The sequence below is a fragment of the Elephas maximus genome, chromosome 5 (genome assembly GCF_024166365.1).
Source record: "Elephas maximus indicus isolate mEleMax1 chromosome 5, mEleMax1 primary haplotype, whole genome shotgun sequence".
In the NCBI taxonomy this organism is placed as follows: domain Eukaryota; kingdom Metazoa; phylum Chordata; class Mammalia; order Proboscidea; family Elephantidae; genus Elephas; species Elephas maximus.
This window is the reverse complement of record NC_064823.1, coordinates 122977515-122992955: the sequence shown is the minus strand read 5'-3', so window position 1 is coordinate 122992955 and position 15441 is coordinate 122977515. Positions and strand designations below refer to the sequence as shown.

General features: G+C 41.0%; 1 protein-coding gene across 5 annotated transcripts in view; it reads left to right on the top strand.

Moving 5' to 3' along the window:
- TBC1D1 (TBC1 domain family member 1) overlaps positions 1–15441 on the top strand; it is a 285823-nt gene that overhangs the window by 136205 nt on the left and 134177 nt on the right. For all 5 annotated transcript variants that reach the window (XM_049886361.1, XM_049886362.1, XM_049886364.1 and 2 more), the window contains 2 exons: positions 4120–4211; positions 13938–14048. In XM_049886361.1, coding sequence (XP_049742318.1) covers positions 4120–4211; positions 13938–14048 — 203 coding nt within the window. The remainder of the gene's footprint in view (positions 1–4119; positions 4212–13937; positions 14049–15441) is intronic.

Genomic DNA, 15441 nt, shown 5'->3' with positions numbered 1-15441 from the left:
GATAAGGGAAACGATGACAGAAACATCCCTTAAGAGCTTATTCTGAGGAGCCAGCAGTGACTTTGGCCTTGATGATAGAGCAGGCCCTCACCTGCAGTCCTAGCTGGAAGGCTTGGAGCTCCACATGATCAGTCTTTCTTTGGTCTGGGTTAGCATTCAGAATGTTGTAGGCAGAAGGTTTAGTCAGTATAGGGATTTTGCTGCTGCTGTTTTGTAATTAATCATTTAATTCATCTTTTTACCTGATAAAATCTGTAAGCTATAACCGAAAAAACAAAACAAAAACACAAAACTTGTTGCTGTTGAGTTGATTTCGACTCATAGCGACCTTATAGGACAGAGTAGAACTGCCCCCATAGGGTTTTCAGGGAGCAGCTGGTAGATTCGAACTGCCGACCTTTTGGTTAGCCGTCAAGCTCTTAACCACTGCACCACCAGGGCTCCAATTAATCATTTAATTCATCTTTTTACCTGGTAAAATCCGTAAGCTATGCTAATGTAAAAACATTCAAACAGAAGCTTTGTGAGGGTGTGTTTTGCCTACTTGACTGGAAGCATTCCTGAAAGTATAGATGGCGCGTTATTAAGGGCATTTGTAGGGAGGAGGTGCTAATTATTTTCTGAACAGTTTTAGCTGTAGCCTCTGCTTTTCGCTGTACTGCATTCCTAATAAGTAGGAATAAAGCAGCTCATTAAAACTCATTATATGTTCCCATAGGAACGGTTGTAGCAAGAAATTATGGTCTCACCAAACCAAAAACAAAAAACTCTTTGCCATGGAGTTGATTTCAACTCATAGCAACCCAATAGGATAGAGTAGAACTGCCCCATAGGGCTTTCAGGAGCAGCTGATGGATTTGAACTGCCAACCTTTTGGTTAACAGCCATAGCTCTTAACCACTGTGCCACCAGGCTCCATGGTCTGACCAGGAACTCCATAAACCTAGGAGAGGACCAATGATGGGGTCACAGAAGGAAAGATTTAAAGACTGTTTTCTTAATCAGTTACGTGGTTAAATTATACCTTGAGATCTATAAAGCAGAGTAAATACACTGTCCGTAATGATAATGTTAGACATTTTGTCCACTCTGAACTGCACTTAGAACATGCAGTGTAAAAGGTAATATGTCTCTACCAATTCTGTACTTGAACTACAAACGACTGCTAGTTCTAATGAGTGGTATTTATATAGTGTTTTCCTTCTCTTAAAGTTTAGAGGAACATTTTGGGAAGTACTAGGATAAATTATATTTTCACTGGGAAGAAAAAAAAAAAGTTGGTCTGAGGTTTCCTTTTGCTCTCAGAGTAGATTTTCCTCCAGCCGAGCAAACCCATTCATTAAAGCTTCCTCTAATGAGAGCGTGTTTTACTACCTGATGGTGGGAGGGATTGTAGTTTGGGAATCTCCTTGACCCTGATGATCCTATTCTGCTTTGTGCCTTGCCTTCCTTTTTCCCCCTTAAATCCTTTTGGCATCCCATGGGGTCTTCTGAGTAGGTGCCTTCAGCATGGAATTTTGCTGCAAAAACCACTCACTGAGAGAGGCTGCTTGGCGAGAAGCCATGAGGAAGGGGCTAAGTAAGCAAGGAGTGAAGAGTGAGCGCTCAGACCTGGGTGGGCCACCTCTGTTTTGAGATGGGGTAAGAAAGGCCTAATGAATTGAGGCATCCTGAAGACAAGGAGAACACTAGTTAGAGGGTCTTTTCAGACCTGATGAGTATGAAGAGTAGTCCGTTTCATGATTTTACTAAAGAGTGTTAAAAGTGCATAATTGGCCTAACTCTTCTTAGAGCTTGGATTCTCCCCCCACCCCAACGTGTGGATGTTCCATCAAACAATATAGTATTTCTAAAATATGCTTAGGTGGTGAGAGACTCGTTGTATTTGGGGAAGATTTTTAGTTAATGATTACAGAATGCTTATTTTTAACACTATTTTGGTTCAACATTTAAGTAGTTAACATGATAAAATCTTATATCTGTAACTCTGGCTGGTATGACCTGACAGCTTTCCAGAAGAGTAACTGAATTGCATGCTGACAAAACCCATGTATATTTTTAGCATCTTTACCCACCTGTGAATTAATTTTTGTTTTGAAGCCACCCCTGTGGCAGGCGACTTGAGGGAGACAGTAGAGTGCTTAATTCTTTGGTCTCTGGAGGCAGAGAGACACTGTTTCAGATTCTAACTCTGTCCCTTACTTAGCTGGTGTCATGGATTGAACTGTATCCCCCCAAAATACCTGTCAAGTTGGCTAAGTCATGATTCCCGGTATTGTATGATTGTCTGCCAGTCTGTCATCTGATGTGATTTCCCTATGCGTTGTCAGTCCTGTCACTCTGTTGTTAATGAGATGGATTAGTGGCAGTTACATTGATGAGATCTACAAGATTAGATAGTGTCTTAAGCCAATCTCTTTTGAGATATAAAAGAGAAAAGTGAGCAGAGAGACATGGGGACCTCATACCACAAACAAAGCAGCGCCAGGAGCAGAGCACGTCCTCTGGATCTGAAGGTCCTACACAGAGAAGCTCCTAGACCAAGGGAAAATGACCTTCCCCCAGAGCTGACAGAGAGAGCCTCCCCCTGGAGCCAGTGCTCTGAGTTTGGACTTCTAGCCTACTAGACTGTAAAGGAATAAGCTCCTGTTTGTTAAAGCCATCTGCTTGTGGTATTTCTGTTACAGCAGCACTAGATGACTAAGACAGCGGGAGACCTTGGACAAAATTCTGATTTTGCTGTGCCTCAGTTTCTTCACTGATACATTAAAAAACCAAACAGGACTAGTTGCTGTGGAGTCAATTCCAACTCATGGCGACTTCATGTGTGTTCATGTGGAACTGTGCTCCATAGGGTTTTCACTGGATGACATCTCAGAAGCAGATCACCAGGCCTTTCTTCCAAGGAGCAACTGGGTGAACTGAAATCACCAACCCTTCAGTTAGTAGCTGAGCACATGAACTGTTTGCACTACCCAGGGACCCCATCAATACATTGGGGATACAAAAAATAGTACCCACACCACAGGATTATTTCGAGGATTAAATGAGATAGTGCATGCAAAGTGGCATACCATTCACTTAGGAGGAAATGTTGGCTATTATTTTTGTGGTTGCTGTTTTTGTTCTTAGGTGCTGTTGGGGCAGTGCTGACTCATAGTGACCCTATGTACAACAGAATGAGACACTGGCTGGTCCTGGACCATCCTCACAATTGTTGCTATGCTTGAGCCCATTGTTGCAGCCACTGGGTCAGTCCATCTCGTTGAGGATCTTCCTCTTTTTTGCTGACCCTTAACTTTACCAGGAAACCCTGGTGGCATAGTGATTAAGAGTTCTGCAGCTAACCAAAAGGTCAGCAGTTCAAATCTACCAGGCACTCCTTGGAAGCCCTATGGGGCAGTTCTACTCTGTCCCATAGGGTTGCTACAAGTCGGAATCGACTCGACAGCTATCTCCTTTACCAAGCATGATGTCCTTCTCCAGGGACTGGTCCTTCTTGGTAACATGTCCAAAGTATGTGAGGCGTAATCTTGCCATTCTTGCTTCTAAGGGGCATTCTGGTTGTACTTCTTCCAAGATAGGTTTGTTCATTCTTTTGGCAGTAGTTATGTTTTCCTTAAGAAGTTGTTGTGTTTTTCAAAAGGACTCCGTGAGAATTTCTTTCTTTCTGACGAGAATGTTCTCATGGTGTAAGATGTTTAAATGTAGAGTAGTGGTGAAGAAAGTAATTTGGAATCAAACAAACCTGAGGTAGAGTCCAAGTTGGTGGGGGTGGAAATTAAGTTCTCTGAGCATCCATAAGTAAAACGGGGAAAATAGAACGCATTTCTTCAGGTCGTTTGGAGAATTACATAAAATAATATAACCCTAATACTTAATATGGTGCCTAGTACATAAGGGCTCAATTAAAAAGTGTTAATTGTTATCATCATCATCATCATTGATTAGAGTTTCCATAAAATCTCAAAAGCCAGAAGCAAGTTGAGATGCTGTGTAATGCCAAGAAGTCAGGTGGGTAAGGATGTAAAGGGACTGTGTATGGAAAGGGTTAACTCCACCTCATAACTTTTACGTAGAGAATTTTCATGTCTCTTTTTTTCCCTCTTTTCTTCATAGGAATGAATACTTCCAAAACCAAACTAGAACTCCAGAAGCATCTGACAACGTTAACTAACCAGGAACAAGCAACTATTTTTGAGGAGGTTCAGGTATAGTGCTTGTTTTTAATTTCTAGAAGGAAAGAAAAGGCAGTCACCTTACCTGTGAAATGTTACCTGTGAACTGGTGCCATCGCAACACTGAGAAAGTGGCACTGAGTTCTTCTTGTTTACGTTCAACAGTTCCTGCACAGGGGCCAGGTCAGAGGGGCAGATTCTCATCTCAGCTTTCATGGTGAAAGTGAGTAAAACAGGGAAGCCTCTTCCTGAAAAGTTTGAAAGAAATATTTTAGAACCAGGGAAAAGAAATTACTATATAGTGGAAAGAACCTATTTTAGTTACCCAGTGCTGCTGTCAACACAAGTATCACAAGTGAGTGGCCTTAAAAAACAGAAATTAATTTTCTTACAGTTCTGGAGGCTAAAAGATCACATCAGAGTCTTGGCTGTGCTGATTCTTTCCTGGTTTGAAGGCCTGGGCTTTCCTTGCCTCCTAGACGATCCTCGTATGGTGTCTGCTCCCCAACCCTGTGACTGTGTGGGTGTGAGAGAGAGAGAAACATTGTCTTTTCTGGTCTTTTATAACTCAGAAGTGATTAGGTTTAGGATCCATTCTACATTGGCCTGCTTTCATTAACATAACACAAGAAAAACCCTATTTCCAAACAGAATCACATCCAGAGGTGTAAGGCTAGGAATTCAACATACATTTTGAGGGGGACACAATCCATAAGAGAGCACACGACCCTGGGAGACAGGAGACCTGTCACTGGCCCACATGTGCTTGTCTGCTTAGTGGGAAACCTCTGCAGCCCCTTCCCATTCAAAAATTCAGCCCTAAATGTGGGAGTTGAAGGAGACAGTGTTTTCTACGTGAAGCTGAACAAATTGTTTTTCCTCCCATTTTTTTGTTTGTTTTGAAGATAAATTTAGGTCACGTTATCTCTGAATGCATATAGTATAGCAAACCTAAAAAAGAAAAGAAAAGCAAAAAAAAAAGACCCGAGCTCATTGACTTTCTGCATGAATCCCTGGAAACTAACCCTCGTCCATTAGATGCAGTGTATCTCGGGGAAACCTCGCTGCATGTGCTGGCATGCCTGGAGTCTGTTCACTATGAATCTTCACTGAGTTCATAAAAGATTTCATGTCTACCTTAGCTGAGGGGCGTTTTCTGTGGTTTCCTGGCACTTTGCTGTGCAGAGCACAGCAGAACAAAGAATAAATATCTCTTTTTATTGGGAATGGGGTAGGCTTAGGAGTTCAACAAATACAGGGGTATTTAAACGAAACAAGAATGATAGCAACTCATTGAGTTTAAGTCCTCTCTTCTTCCTCCTTGGGGGAAACACTATGCAGATGGAGTCCATGATCTGTTTGCTGCTGGTGTAAAAAAAAACCAAAGGATTCTCTTTTTCTTTTTAATCACATGTTCGTTGTTGGGTATTGGGGAGGTGATTTCAACTCAGCAGCCGCATGTGACAGCAGAACTGCCCCATAGGGTTTTCCAGGCTGTAATCTTTACGATGTTTGAATTCTCTCTCTCCCTGCTTCTCTTCTAAAATAGAATTGGCATAGTTTTTAGAGAGAAAGCATAGGAAAAGTTTTATTTCACAAGTAGCCTGGAGGGTAATCGCCACATTATCTTTATCTCCCTCAATTGGCCTTTAAATTTTCTTGTTTACTTCTGAATCAACTTGAGACATCCTGCTTTGTTTTTTCTTGAAGCATCTTTAGAGTTGTGTGTACACAATGACCTTAGACAAATTTAATGTGCTTTGTACTTGAAATTCAGAAACGGACGGAGAATTTTCTTCTAATTGGTAATGTGCTTACAGTTAAAGCCAGGCCTTTTCCATCCAGTGCCAACAAACTTCTTGTTGTTCTAGTTGCTGTCAAGTCACCTTAAAGAACATCTTTCTAGCGAGCAAGGTGTGTGTCCCTTCCCTAATGTAGGTTTTCTTATTTATTCAGACAGTATTGTGTGATGGTGGTATTGTTAGGTGCCACCAAGTCAGTTCTGACTCATAGTGACCCCATGCACAACAGAACGAAACGTTGCCCGGTCCTGCACTATCTTCACGATTATTGTTGTGCTTGAGCCCAGTGTTGCAGCCACTGTGTCAATCCATCCCATTGAGGGTCTTCCTCTTTTTAGCTGACCCTGTACTTTACCAACCATGATGTACTTCTTCAGGGACTGGTCCCTCCTGATAACATGCCAAAAGTACATGAGGCGATTTCTCGCCATTCTTGCTTCTGAGGGGCATTCTGGCTGTACTTCTTCCAAGACAGATTTGTTTGTTCTTATGTCAGTCCGCAGCATATTCAGTATTCTTTGCCAATGCCATAATTCAAATGAACCGATTCTTCTTTGATTTTCCTTATTCATTGTCCAGCTTTCACATACATACGAGGCAATTGAAAAGACTGTGGCTTGGGCCAGGCCCACCTTAGCCTTCAAGATGGCATCTTTGCTTTTCAACAGTTTAAAGAGGTCTTTTGCAGCAGATTTGCCCAATGCAATGCATCATTTGATTTCTTGCCTGCTGCTTCCATGGGTGTTGATTGTGGATCCAAGTAAAATGAACCCTTGACAACTTCAGTATTTTCTCCATTTATCATGCTGTTGCTTATTGGTCCAGTCGTGGGAATTTTTGTTCTTTTTATGTTGAGGTGCGATCCATACTGAAGAAATGAATCCATTCAGCAATGTGTAGCTTTCCCTAAAACAGTGCAGCGAATCAGTATAGGTAATATACAACAAAATATTCATCTGCAGCAAGGAGAATTTCCTAATGGATGTGATTCTGAGGTTCTTTTTGACCCCTACGAGTGTTGAGATACCCAATATATTGTGGCAGAGACTTTAGAGAAGTGCAGATAACAAAGGTTTGCTGGGGGAAAAAAAAATACTTTTAAGCTATGTCATGAAAAATACATTCAGTTAATACCCTTGGACCGCTATGTCATTCTAGAAGTCTCTTTAAATTTTTGGATGACCTGAACGCCAACAGGAAGTTGTCTTGTTAAGTGGATTTGAGAAGCTGGATCATACTTAGTCCTCCATTATTGAAGCAGGGTTCTTCTTGAATGATATACATTTGTTGTGGATCTTCTAAAGGCTTACTGATAGTTATGTTGAATTATTTGCTAAGTGACCATTCTTAAATTTTATATAATATTTTATAAACCAAGTCATTGGCTTCTTTTTTAGGTAACAGTGTCTGATACTGTATTTGAAAATTTTACATTTCAAGAGGTCAAAAATAAAAAGGTGGCTTTGTAGTTTCTGAGTCATCTTTATAAGATGATGGTTAATAATTTCCTTTGTCTAGTTTTTGCTGGAGTGTAATTTGCTCTGACAAACTCCTCTAAGGGCAAATTTTCATAAGCCAGATGTAGTTACTACTGGAATTAAAAGTGTGTTATTGTTATGTGACTTTGGATAAGCTCAGACTCATGGCCACCCTGCGTATAAGAGAATGAAACGTTGCCTGATCCTGTGCCATCCTCACATTGCTATGTTTGATCCCATTGTCACAGCCACTGTGTCAGTCCATCTCGTTGAGGGCCTTCCTCTTTTTTGCTGACCTTCTACTTTACCAAGCATGTTGTCTTTCTCCAGCAATTGGTCCCTTCTGATGATTTGACCAAAGTGAGACAAAGCCTCACCATCCTCACTTCTAAGGAGTGTTCTGGCTGTACTTCCTCCAAGACTGATTTGTTTATTCTTCTAGCAGTCCTTGAGGTATTCAGTATTCTTTACCAGCACTATAATTTGTCAGCTCTTCGTCAGTCTTGCTTTTTCATTGTCCAGCATTCTCAGGCATATGAAATTGAAAATACCATGACTTGCGTCAGACGCACCCTAGTCATCAAAGTGACATCTTTGCTTTTTAAGATTTAAAACAGGTCTTTTGCTGCAGATTTGCCCAGTGCAATACATAGTTTAATTTCTTGACTGCTGCTTCCATGGGCAGAATTAATGGTATATAGGGTCTTTTTTTAGGGTCACTATGAGTCGGAATCGACTCGACGGCACTGGGTTTTAGTTACTTAAATCTATCAGTAGTCCGTTAGTTTGCTGTACTGTGGTGCCTTGCATGTTGCTAAGATGCTGGAAGCTATGGTACTGATAAATTCAAACACCAGCAGGCTCATCCATGGTGGACAGGTTTCAGGAGAGCTTCCAGGCTTAAGACTAACTAGGAAGAAAGGCCTGGCAATCTACTTCTGAAAATTACCCTATGGATTACAACAGAATATTGTCTAATATAGTGCTGGAAGGTGAGCCGCCTAGGTTAGAAGGTTCTCAACATACATAGTGGCTGCAACAGTGAGCTTGAGTATACTAACAATTGTGAAGATGACGCAGGACCAGGCAAGGTTTCATTCTGTTGTACATGGGGTTGCCACGAGTCAGAGGTGACTCAACAGTAAGTAACAACAGTTACTTAAATAGTTAGCAGAGCATACATATCACACATTCGTTGTTTATATAAATGAATATTTAATGCAAAAGCATGCAACCCAAACAGAGCCTTAAAAAAAAACACATACATGAAAACCATATAAATTATGGAGCCCTGGCGGCACAGTGGTTAGGAGCTATGGCTGCTAACCAAAAGGTCAGGGGTTTGAATCTACCAGCTGCTTCTTGGAAACCCTATGGGGCAGTTCTCCTCTGCCCTGTAGGGTTGCTATGAGTCGAACTCGACTTGACGGCAGCGCGTTTGGTTTTGGTTTATGTAAATGATGCTGACCGTCGTCACTGCTGTAACCAGGCCAACTTCAAGCACTCTGAGAGATCTGATTGCCAGTTGGCCATTTGGGGATATTAACCCTTCTATTTATAAGAGAACGAATCCCTGGGTGGTGCAAAACGGTTAAGCGCTTAACTGAAAGGTTGGTGGTTCAAACCCACCCAGAGGTGCCTTGCAAGAAGGGCCTGGCAGTATGAGTCCAAAAGGTCACAGCCACGAAAATCGCATGGAGTGCAGTCCTACTCTGCACAGAGGGAGCTGCTATGAGTCAAAATTGACTTGACAGAAACTGGTTTAGGTTTTTGGTTTATTTATAAGAGGGCTTATGATGCTGCAAAGCCACCTTTTTATTTATGACTCTTTTGAAATATGTAACTTTCAAAGATCTCTAACTGGACGTGTGTGGAGATTACCCTCGGGGGCTCCCTCTCTCTCCTGCTGCTCCACAGCAGTGTGGAGAGTGACGTGAAGCCAAAGTAGGGCTAGTAAATAAAATGCCTCAGTGTCTAATTCTCTTAACCTGAGTGAGTGTATTTCAGGGAATGGCTTAACTGAATACTGAGCAGTAGATTTTTACTTTATAGGCATCGGGAATGGATTGAATAAGTTGATTTTCCCAAGTTTTAAGAGATGAGAATAGCGTTTGTTCATTTTATGGAGAGTATACATCAGCTTAATTGGACTTTCCATGATTTTAAAATTATTTGTTAATGAGATGTGTATCAGTTAGGGTTCCCCAGAAGAACAGAACCAGTAGGATGGTGATGTGTGTATGTGTATACATACATCCACACACGCACATATACATAAAGAAATACGTTTTAAGGAATTGGCTCGTGCGATTGTGGGGTTATTAGTAAGTCTGACACCTATAGCACAGAGCAGCAGGCTAGAAACTCAGGCAAGATTTGATGCTGCGGTCCTGGGGCAGAATTATTCCTTCTCCAGGAAACCTCAGTTTTTGCTCATAAAACCTTAACTAATTGGAATAGGCCCACCTACATGATTAAGGGTGACTTGCTTTACTTTGTAGATGTTAACCACGTCTATAGAACACCTTCACAGCAACTCCTGATTCGTATTTGATTCAATAGCTGGTTACTATAGCCTGGTCGAGGAATCCTGGTGGCACAATGAGTAAGTGCTCAGCTGGTAACTGAAAGGTCAGCAGTTTGAATCCACCAGCTACTCCGTGGGGGAGAAATGTGGCAGTCTACTTCATAAAGATTACAGTCTTGGATAAGAAATCGAGAAATAGTTTAAACAGAGAAGAAAATATTCTTTGATGGTTACCAGAGGGGAAAGAAAAGGAGGGTGGGAGAGGAGTATTCATTAATTAGATAGTAGATAAGAACTACTTTAGGTGAAGAGAGGGACAACACACAATACAGGTGAGGCCAGCACAACTGGACTAAACCAAAAGCAAAGAAGTTTCCTGAATTAACTGAATGCTTTGAAGGCCAGTGTAGCAGGGGCGGGGGTTTGGGGACCATGGTCTCAGGGGACATCTAAGTCAATTGGCATAATAAAATCTATTAAGAAAACATTCTGCATCCCACTTTGAAGAGTGGCGTCTGGGGTCTTAAACACTAGCAAGCGGCCATCTAAGATGCATCAATTGGTCTCAGCCCACCTGGATCAAAGGAGAATGAAGAACACCAAGGACACAAGGTAATTACAAACCCAAAAGACAGAAAGAGCCACATAAACCAGAGACTACATCAGCCTGAGACCAGAAGAACTAGATGGTGCCCAGCTACAACCGATGACTGCCCTGACAGGGAACACAACAGAGAACCCCTGAGGGAGCAGGAGAGCAGTGGGATATAGACCCCAAATTCTCATAAAAAGACCGGACTTAATGGCCTGACTGAGACTAGAAGGACCCCGATGGCCATGGCCCCCAGACCTTCTGTTAGTTCCAGACAGGAACCATTCCCAAAGCCAACTCTTCAGACAAGTATTGGACTGGACAATGGGATGGAGAGGGATGCTGGTGAGGAGTGAGCTTCTTGGATCAGGTGGACACTTGAGACTATGTTGGCATCTCCTGTCTGGAGGGGAGATGAGAGGGTGGGGGTGTTAGAAGCTGGCAGAATAGACACGAAAAGAGAGAGTGGAGGGAGGAAGTGGGCTGTCTCATTAAGGGGAGAGCAATTGGGAATATATAGCAAGGTGTATATAAGTTTTTGTGTGAGAGACTGACTTGATTTGTAAACTTTTCACTTAAAGCACAATAAAAATTAAAAAAAAAAAAAAAATTACAGCCTTGGAAACCCAATGGGACAGTTTTACTCTGTCCTATAGGGTCAGTGTGAGTTGGAATCAACTCGACAGCAGTGGGTGTAGCCTAGTTGACACATAAGGCTAACCATCACGAGATGTGATTATCATTTTAAAAAACGATATCAGAATGAAGTGTCCAAGTGAATGTTGTCTTTCTAAGTGGTTTATTCAGAAGACCACAGACTTTCTCAGCATGCTGGATTTGAATTTCCAGCATGCTGAGAAGGTCCTTTCTGAATTGCCTTTACAACCAATTTTACCAGTCCATCATAGACATAAGGTCAAGAAACATGTAACAAAGTCAGTTTTGTTACTTGATAGGCAATTATTGTTTTGTTCTTGTATTATTTCTCATTTTTTTTTTGAGAATTGGGGTATAACATTCATGCAGAAAAGCAAAAATCAGTGGTGTATAATTCAATAATTTTAGCACCGAGATTTAGAAATAGAACACTTCCAGCACCCAGAAGCCCCCCCCTTGCCCCCTAGTTATCACTGCTCCCAGGCAGCCACCACCCAGACTTCTGACACTGCAGATTAGTTTTGCACAAACGAGTTATTTTTTGACTTAAAACAGCATTATCCAGCTGAGTCCTCATCATATTCCTTGGACTTGTCTGACTAATGGATGTTTATAAAATTAAATCACCTTTAAGAAATGATGATTGCCATTGTTGAGGATGGGGAAGTCAGGTGGGCCCACTGAGGAGATAACACCTTGCTAATCTTCTTGAATTCTGTGGAGGGGTAGCCTCTAACCAGATTTCCAAATTACTTTAAGGAAAGATTGATTTTTTGACCTCTCATGAGACCGTACACATGGACTTCTTTAGTGACTTTTTCTCCATGATGTTTAATAAGCTTAGTGACACATTTTCTGCTTCTTGGTTTCAGTTTTTTCAGGGAAGTAAGGACTGCAGTACATAATGTTGAGGTTACATTTTCTGCCCATTAGAATAGTTACTTTCTTGTATATTTTGAGAAGAAAAATGTATTAATATTCCTCTCTTATTAACTACATATTTAGTCACAACTACTTTTGATATTTTGAAATAAGCTATCGTGAAGAAATTCAACAAGCAAAATAGCCATTTGCTTATGAAGGCTGCACAAAGATTTAACTAAAGATACAGGAGAGGAAAAGAATAGGTCAGCTCTCAGGACCCTGCACCCGCTTGGCTGCCTCTCGTAATTCCTATCTGCTTCTCTTGCCTGGCCTTCTGAACTCATGTTGTTGTTGTTACGTTGCATCTGACTCGTGGTGACGTTAACGTGTAACAGAACCAAACATTGCCCAGTCTCATAGTACATCCATAACCTTTTGGTTCAACTGGGACCGTGGTACTTGACTACCTCTTTCTTTTTTTGAGGATCAGATGGAAACTTTCTCTGGAAAAATCCAGGGTTTTGCATGTAATGTCTGGAACATTTTATAATATCAGGGTTCATGGCCTGGAATCCAGGTTGATAGCCTTAGCTCTAACCTCTAAAATATTTTAATCCTGAAATCTAAAATTTGAAAGAACAGGAAGTCCTCAATGAAAACAATCCCTTCTAATCACTTGCTATTTTTCCTTGCTTAACAGGAGCACCTTAACTTTTAAAATGTTTGTTTTCTTTAAGAGAGGAAATATCAGAAGGTATAGGCTAGTGTTACCTTTGCTTCTAGTGCCAACGGCATCAAGATAAAAATCATTGCTCCTTAGTTAGATGGGGAAGCGCGTTGCCAGGAACGGCATTGACCAAGACTCAGGTCCCTTTATTATACCCTGACTTTGTTTTAAAGGACTGACTAGACGTTTGGGGCTGGGAACGAGGAGGAAGAGCTGGGAAATGGATAATTGCCAGTAAAGAAGATATGCTCCAAGTTTATAGACCAGAAGCTTTGAGTATCTCCAAACAAATTTCAGTTTTGTTTTCTTCCTACTCAGAGAAAATTGCACATTAAATTAGATAGTCTTTTAAAAACTGTTGACTGGATGTCTCAAATCTAAAAAATTTAAGAGCTGGAGGAGGCCTTGGAGTTTATCTCATCATCCTCACTTTAACAGATGAGGAAGCTGAGATTCAATGACTTGTCTTTGGTCACATTTCTAGGCAACAACTAGAACCTAGATGTCCTGATTTAAAGTCCAGTGTGTGCTTGGCCACTGTCCTGTCTGAAAAAGAAAAGTCATAGAATTTAAGAAAGAAAGAATGAAAAGGAAAAAGAAATTGAGTTGCTTGCCATGATATTTTGTGTGGAAGTGCATGTCTCATGGGGCTTCTACGAAGTACCTCATGACTGCTACATTTTACATGTGGGACCATGACCCTGAATTCAATTCCTAGTTTTTCTTTCCAGTTCCCTTAATCATAAGAGTTTATAAACATGCAGATGTCCTGGCTCTTGACCTCCAGGTGTTTACACAGATTTTGATCTTTCCTCCTGTTTTCAAAACTATTTATTCATTAAATATTTTGACTAGGTCTCTATCTGATGTAAAGTATTTAAGTATAAGGACGTCAGAGATGGAAAGCTAAAGCTGGCCCATAGCCTGAGTACTTGGTCTTTGTTAGAATTGTCTGTACTTTTAGGGTCATTGGTGCCCCCTAGTGAGATGACTGGGTAAAATCACTAGTTAATGGATGGGTGGAAGCTATTTGTGTTTCCCAAGGAATATTTAGCAGTTTTGTTGACAATTAAAAATAAATGTAACATGTTGGTTTTCGATTTTTTTTAAAGAAATTGAGACCAAGAAACGAGCAACGAGAGAATGAATTGATTATTTCTTTCCTGAGATGTTTATATGAAGAAAAACAAAAAGATCACGTTCATATTGGGGAGATGAAGCAGGTAGGTATGGCTTTTTTCTTCTCAAAATTTATACCGATTCGCTATGTAGGCAGAGTTTTGGAGGGTTATGTGAAGCTCTGAAACACCTTTTGCCTTCTGTGTTTTATTTAAAATTGTTGGGCTTGTAGGGAAAACGTGGGGATGTTTAAATTGTGCCTAGGAAGATGGGAGAAGTTTCTGTCCACATCGTAGTGAAGGTGGCTTTGAGTGCCAAGACCAAAGTTTAAGAGCTAGATACTGACATCGTGAGCTACATGTACTGTAGAAAGCCTGTTTCAGGCACCTCACATTCCTCCTTGTAAAATGGACATGATATTGTATTGTTGCCTGAACATTCTTAGTAATAGAAATGCTATGTGAATGTAAGATAGTATGACTGAGAAATCAGATACAATGTTAGAAGCCTGATGTATCTGTTGTTCAGGTAGAGAACTTCCATTAATTCCCTTTTGTGTAATGGCACTACAGATTATGCCTACCACTCTCTACTGTCCATAAACTCTAACTTTCTGCTCGTGGGACTATATGTCAGGAGCTGAGGCTCCCTGCGAATTCCTGCCACCGAAGAGCCTCAAGCTTGAAATTCAGTATACACGGTACCGTGGGCCGTTTTCCTGTACATTTTAGACTCTGTGTGAGCGATTCATAATAAACCATTATAGGTTCAAACCATGTACATTTTTATTTGCTAAGGCTACCTGCTGGCCAGAAAGTCTAAAGAAAAGTCGATGAAGGATGTGAAAATTGCTCAGTTTTCCAAAACTATTTTGCCTTTTTCTTTTTTTTAAACATTTGCCGAATGCTTATTCTAAATGCTCTGTGCTCTTCCATACATTCAGCCCTTTACTCTTCTGGTGACCTCTCAGGATGGTGGTTTTCCCTGAACGTACACGTAGCAAGTCTGCTCATTCAATATCTTCATCTGAGCTGGCTGTGGCAGATATGTGCTTTATTCAACTCTTCGAGCCCATATAGCATCCGACATTGTTTTTATCCCTTTGCCCAACTGTATAGGGTCTACTAGCAGTGACCTAACGCCAGTGTATTGTCAGTGTTTTTGGCCTTTGGGTTTTGTGGGTTGTAATTCCTTCCTTCCCAGCCTGAATTCTTTTACGATAGCTTGGGAATCTGTCCCCTCTCCTGTGTACTTTTGAGTGTACCAGCTACCCAGTCTAAGTTTTCAGTCAATTCACTAGTTCTCCTTTCAATCTATTTCTTTTTTTCTCTTCTACCCTTTTTTCTTTTTTTGGTGGGGGCGGGGACACTAATAGCTCTTCCCCTACTTTGATTTTCTTTCTTGGAAGTCTGACTTGTTCCTACAGGAAACTGATCGTTTTGAAATAATTTATAACTCTTAGAAAGGGAAATGAGGCACGGATGGTGGATGGAAACT